Here is a 4,582-nt window from a genome sequence, read left to right as displayed (position 1 = left end):
ATTAAAGAAAAGACATTAATTCATTATGGAATTAATTACATATGCATTAATTTGTAGTATTATTATTAATCGATAATTGAATCGATTAATGAGATGATTATAAATATTTTATTATATGTTGGATGGCAACAGCTACAGGAAAAAAGATAGAACAGAAACGATAAATAAAATACTTAATTACTAACCTTCTGAATAAGATGTCTTGTATAAAAGCGATGAAACGACACTTCAATGGTGACTATGCGGACGATTTGAATTGATATTAATTATACCCATCAAGAATTTTGTTTAGTTTGATTCTGATCTCAGTTTGAAAAAAAAAATCTGGTGACGCCATTCAGACTTCCTTCGCCATGTCTGAGGTAAGTGCTGTACAAATACCACTATATAACAGATCAGATCCTGCTCTTTGGTTTATTATGTGTGAAAGCACGTTTAGATTGGCATCTCCCAAACCTATAACAGAATCCATAACCAAATATAATTACATTGTTTCTCAATTACCGCCAGAGATTGCATCGATTGTACGAGATATTTTAATGAATCCTGATGCTACAGATCCTTACAATAATTTAAAAACAGAATTAATTGTTAGATCCGGCGAGTCATCGCAACAAGAAATTCGCCAACTTTTGTCTGGTGAAGAACTGGGTAACAGGAAGCCTTCCGAACTATTAAGGATTATGAAACGTCGTGCAGAAACATTAAAAGTCCCTGAAAAGCTTATGTTAGAATTATTTTTGCAGCGTTTGCCAACATCAGTACAAACGATTTTAGCAGCTGTTTCAGATTTAACTTTAGAAAAAGCAGCCGACATTTCCGATAAGATATTAGAAGTCACTCCAGTTCCCATGGAAACCCACTCTATAACTGAAAACGATTCAAATTCAATGGAAGAGAAATTACTTCGCCAAATAAAAAAATTAAATGAAAGAATTGACAAACTTGAAATTTCTCGCTCTCGTTCTCCTTATCGCAGGAACAGAAGTAATAGTGTTAAAAAACGAGATTCATCTGTTTGCTGGTACCATCGCAATTTTGGAAACAAATGTAAACCAGGAAAATGCGTTATGCCATGTAAGTTTCGGGAAAACGGAGTTGGCGAAGAATAAACGCGACATGTTCTTTGCCACAAACATCGCGTCGCCTGTTCATTCGAGACCGGACAACAAACTTATCATTTCTGGTCGATACTGGATCCGACATGTCCATTCTCCCGGCAAATTATATTCAAAAAAGAAATAATCCTCTGCAAACAGTTTTCGCTGCTAATTCTACACCAATTAATGTTTATGGACAAAAAACACTTTCTTTAGATTTCGGATTAAGACGAATTTTTTCTTGGTCATTTTTTATTGCTAATATTACGACGCCAATTTTAGGTGCCGATTTCCTTCACTCTTTTGCCTTAGTGCCAGATTTACGCAATAAATGTCTAAGAGATTTGACGACTAAATTTAAAACAAAAGGTCACGTTAAGGAAACAATTTTGCATTCAGTTAAAACAATATCAGGTGATTCCGTGATTCATTCACTTTTAGCAGAATTTCCCTCAATTACTAAATTACCGGATCCCAATCAACCCGTAAAACATAACACCCTTCATTTTATAAATACGGTAGGTCCTCCAGTAGTAGCAAGACCTCGCAGATTAGCTCCGGAAAGACTAAAAATTGCAAAATCAGAATTTAAAAAAATGATGGAATTAGGGCACATAAGACCATCTAGAAGTAATTATGCATCCCCACTTCACATGGTCCCAAAAAAGGGAACACTGGAGTGGAGGCCAGTTGGTGATTTTAGGGCACTAAATGCACAAACAGTGAAGGAAAAATATCCCATTCCTTGTGTAGCTGATTTCACATCTGAACTGCATGGCGCCAAAATTTTCAGTCACATTGACTTAGTCACCAGATTCCAATTAACCCTGATGACATTCATAAAACGGCCATTTGTACACCTTTTGGACTATTCGAAAGTACACGCATGCAGTTCGGACTGTGCAACGCAGCAGCTACATTCCAAAGATTTATTGACGAAGTCACTAGAGATTTACCTAATATTTATGCATTTGTCGACGACATATTAATCGCGTCTAAAAATCATAGTGAACATATACAAAACCTTAAGAATTTATTTGCAAGATTAGAACAATATGGTCTTTGTATCAATGTTGAAAAATGTACATTCAGTAAAAATTCTTTAAATTTCTTAGGCTTTAAATTAACAGAATTAGGAATCGAACCTCTACCCGATCGCGTAAAATGCATATTAGAATTCCCTCAACCTTCCAATTTAACACAACTTCGCAGATTTTTAGGCATGTTTAATTTCTATCGCAGATTTATCCCAAAAGCCGCTGATATCCTTAATCCTTTAATACAATTTTTAGAAGGAAATAAAAAGAAAAATCATTCTAAGGTAAAAAATGAGCCATTAAAATGGAATGAAAACGCAGAAAAATCCTTCTTAAAGGCAAAGGAAGCAATCGCGCAGGCGACCCTCTTAAAACACCCTATTCCTGGTGCAAACTTAAGTTTATGGGTCGACGCATCGGATTTTGCAATAGGGGGTTCATTAATGCAACTTTCAGAGGGGAAATGGGAGCCTTTAGCTTTTTACTCGATGAAATTAAATAATTCTCAAAAAAATGGTCAACCTATGACCGCGAGTTGTTTTCTATTTATTCGGCAATAAAAAAATTCAAACACATGTTAGAGGGCAGAGAATTTCAAATATATACTGATCAAAAACCACTAATCTATGCATTCAAACAAAATCCGGATAAATGTTCCCCAAGACAACTGCGCCATTTAGATTTTATATCTCAATATTCAACTGATCTTAGACATGTACAGGGACCCGAAAATATAGTAGCCGACACACTTTCGCGTATAGAATTAGATTCAATTACTAAATCGAATTTTCTGAATTTTCACGATCTGGCGAAGGCTCAACAAACTGATGCAGAAATTCAAGATATTATTCAAAATAAAAATTCTTCTCTTCATCTTGAACTCAAACCATGTCAAAATACAGACATTGACTTAATATGCGACAATTCAAATGGTTCTCCACGCCCATTCATTCCGACAACATTTCGAAGACAAATTTTCGAGCACTTGCATGGCATATCACATCCTGGTATTACAGCTACTACTAAGCTCATCTGTGCCAGATATGTTTGGCCAAATATGAAGAAAAACATAAAAGAATGGGTGAAATGCTGTGAACCTTGTCAGCGTTCTAAAATTCAAAGACACACCAAAGCTCCTCTAGGAACATTCAGCTTACCTGATGCTCGATTTCAACAAATACACGTCGACATTGTAGGCCCGTTACCTTCATCTGATGGTTACTACTTATTAACAATGATCGATAGATTTTCAAGATGGCCAGAAGCCATACCGATTGTGGACATGCAAGCCAAAACCATCTGTCGTGCAATTTTCCACACTTGGATATCTCGATTTGGATGCCCTTCGATAATTACAACAGATCAAGGTTCTCAGATGCGATCATCTTTATATCGTGAGTTTTCCGGAATGTTAGGAACAAGCCGAATTCGTACGGCAGCATACCATCCCATTTCAAATGGCATTGTGGAAAGATTTCATCGCCACTTAAAATCATCAATAAAAGCGCATGAAAACTCACAGTGGACAGAAGTACTTCCAGCAGTCCTTTTAGGAATCCGTACTGCTGTAAAGGAGGATATCAACGCATCGTGTGCCGAACTGGTATACGGAACAACTCTTCAACTTCCAAGCGACATGCTAGAAACATCCATCATTCCATCATGTGATGATATTTTTGTTGATCGTCTTAGAAACACCATGCGTGAATTGAATCCAATTGCAACATCTGCTCATGGACGAACTACATTTTACGTTAATCCCTCACTAAGCACTTGTTCTCACGTGTTTTTAAGAGTGGATTGTGTAAAACCTCCCTTATGTCAACCCTATACAGGTCCACATAAGGTTTTGAAGCGATCAGCTAAAAACCTTACAATTCAACTAAATGGCAGGCAATCTACTGTGTCCATAGACCGTGTAAAGCCAGCATATTTGATTCCTACTACAGAGAAGGTTGAATCAAACTTACGGGTTGTAAAACCTGGAATTTCCAAATCCTTACAAACAGAAAAAAATCATTCTCCCAAGGAACCCGACAAAATTGTGACTAGGTCTGGAAGACATGTACACTTTCCAGCAAAACTGGCAACTTATGTTAGTTATTAACATTATTAGCTAAGCAAGGTTGTTTAGTATAAAATATTATTTTCAATGATGTAAATAGAGTAATATTCAAAATTTTATGTAAAATATTATGTCGTTTCAGAGTATAATTCTCTGACACTGGGGGGATACTCTGTAGTATTATTATTAATCGATAATTGAATCGATTAATGAGATGATTATAAATATTTTATTATATGTTGGATGGCAACAGCTACAGGAAAAAAGATAGAACAGAAACGATAAATAAAATACTTACTTACTAACCTTCTGAATAAGATGTCTTGTATAAAAGCGATGAAACGACACTTCAAATTCATATTCTTATGGAATTCATGGAA

General features: G+C 35.8%; 1 protein-coding gene across 1 annotated transcript; it reads left to right on the top strand.

The window, feature by feature from the left end:
• Nucleotides 1-353: 353 nt before the first annotated feature.
• LOC147803065 (uncharacterized) lies at nt 354-1,654 on the top strand. The gene has a single exon (XM_087153267.1). The coding sequence runs from the start codon at nt 354-356 to the stop codon at nt 1,110-1,112; it is 759 nt and encodes a 252-aa protein (XP_087009393.1). The 3' UTR covers nt 1,113-1,654.
• Nucleotides 1,655-4,582: the final 2,928 nt, after the last annotated feature.

The sequence above is a fragment of the Parasteatoda tepidariorum genome, chromosome 10 (assembly GCF_982258835.1).
Source record: "Parasteatoda tepidariorum strain Cologne lab strain chromosome 10, Ptep-v5.0, whole genome shotgun sequence".
Classification (NCBI taxonomy): Eukaryota; Metazoa; Arthropoda; class Arachnida; order Araneae; family Theridiidae; genus Parasteatoda; species Parasteatoda tepidariorum.
Note: the sequence above shows the minus strand (reverse complement) of the source record. Positions and strands in the feature narration are given on the sequence as shown.

What these genes read in the sequence shown, in the direction of transcription:
- LOC147803065 (XM_087153267.1), top strand. Translation starts at nt 354, where the DNA reads ATGTCTGAGGTAAGTGCTGTACAAATACCACTATATAACAGATCAGAT.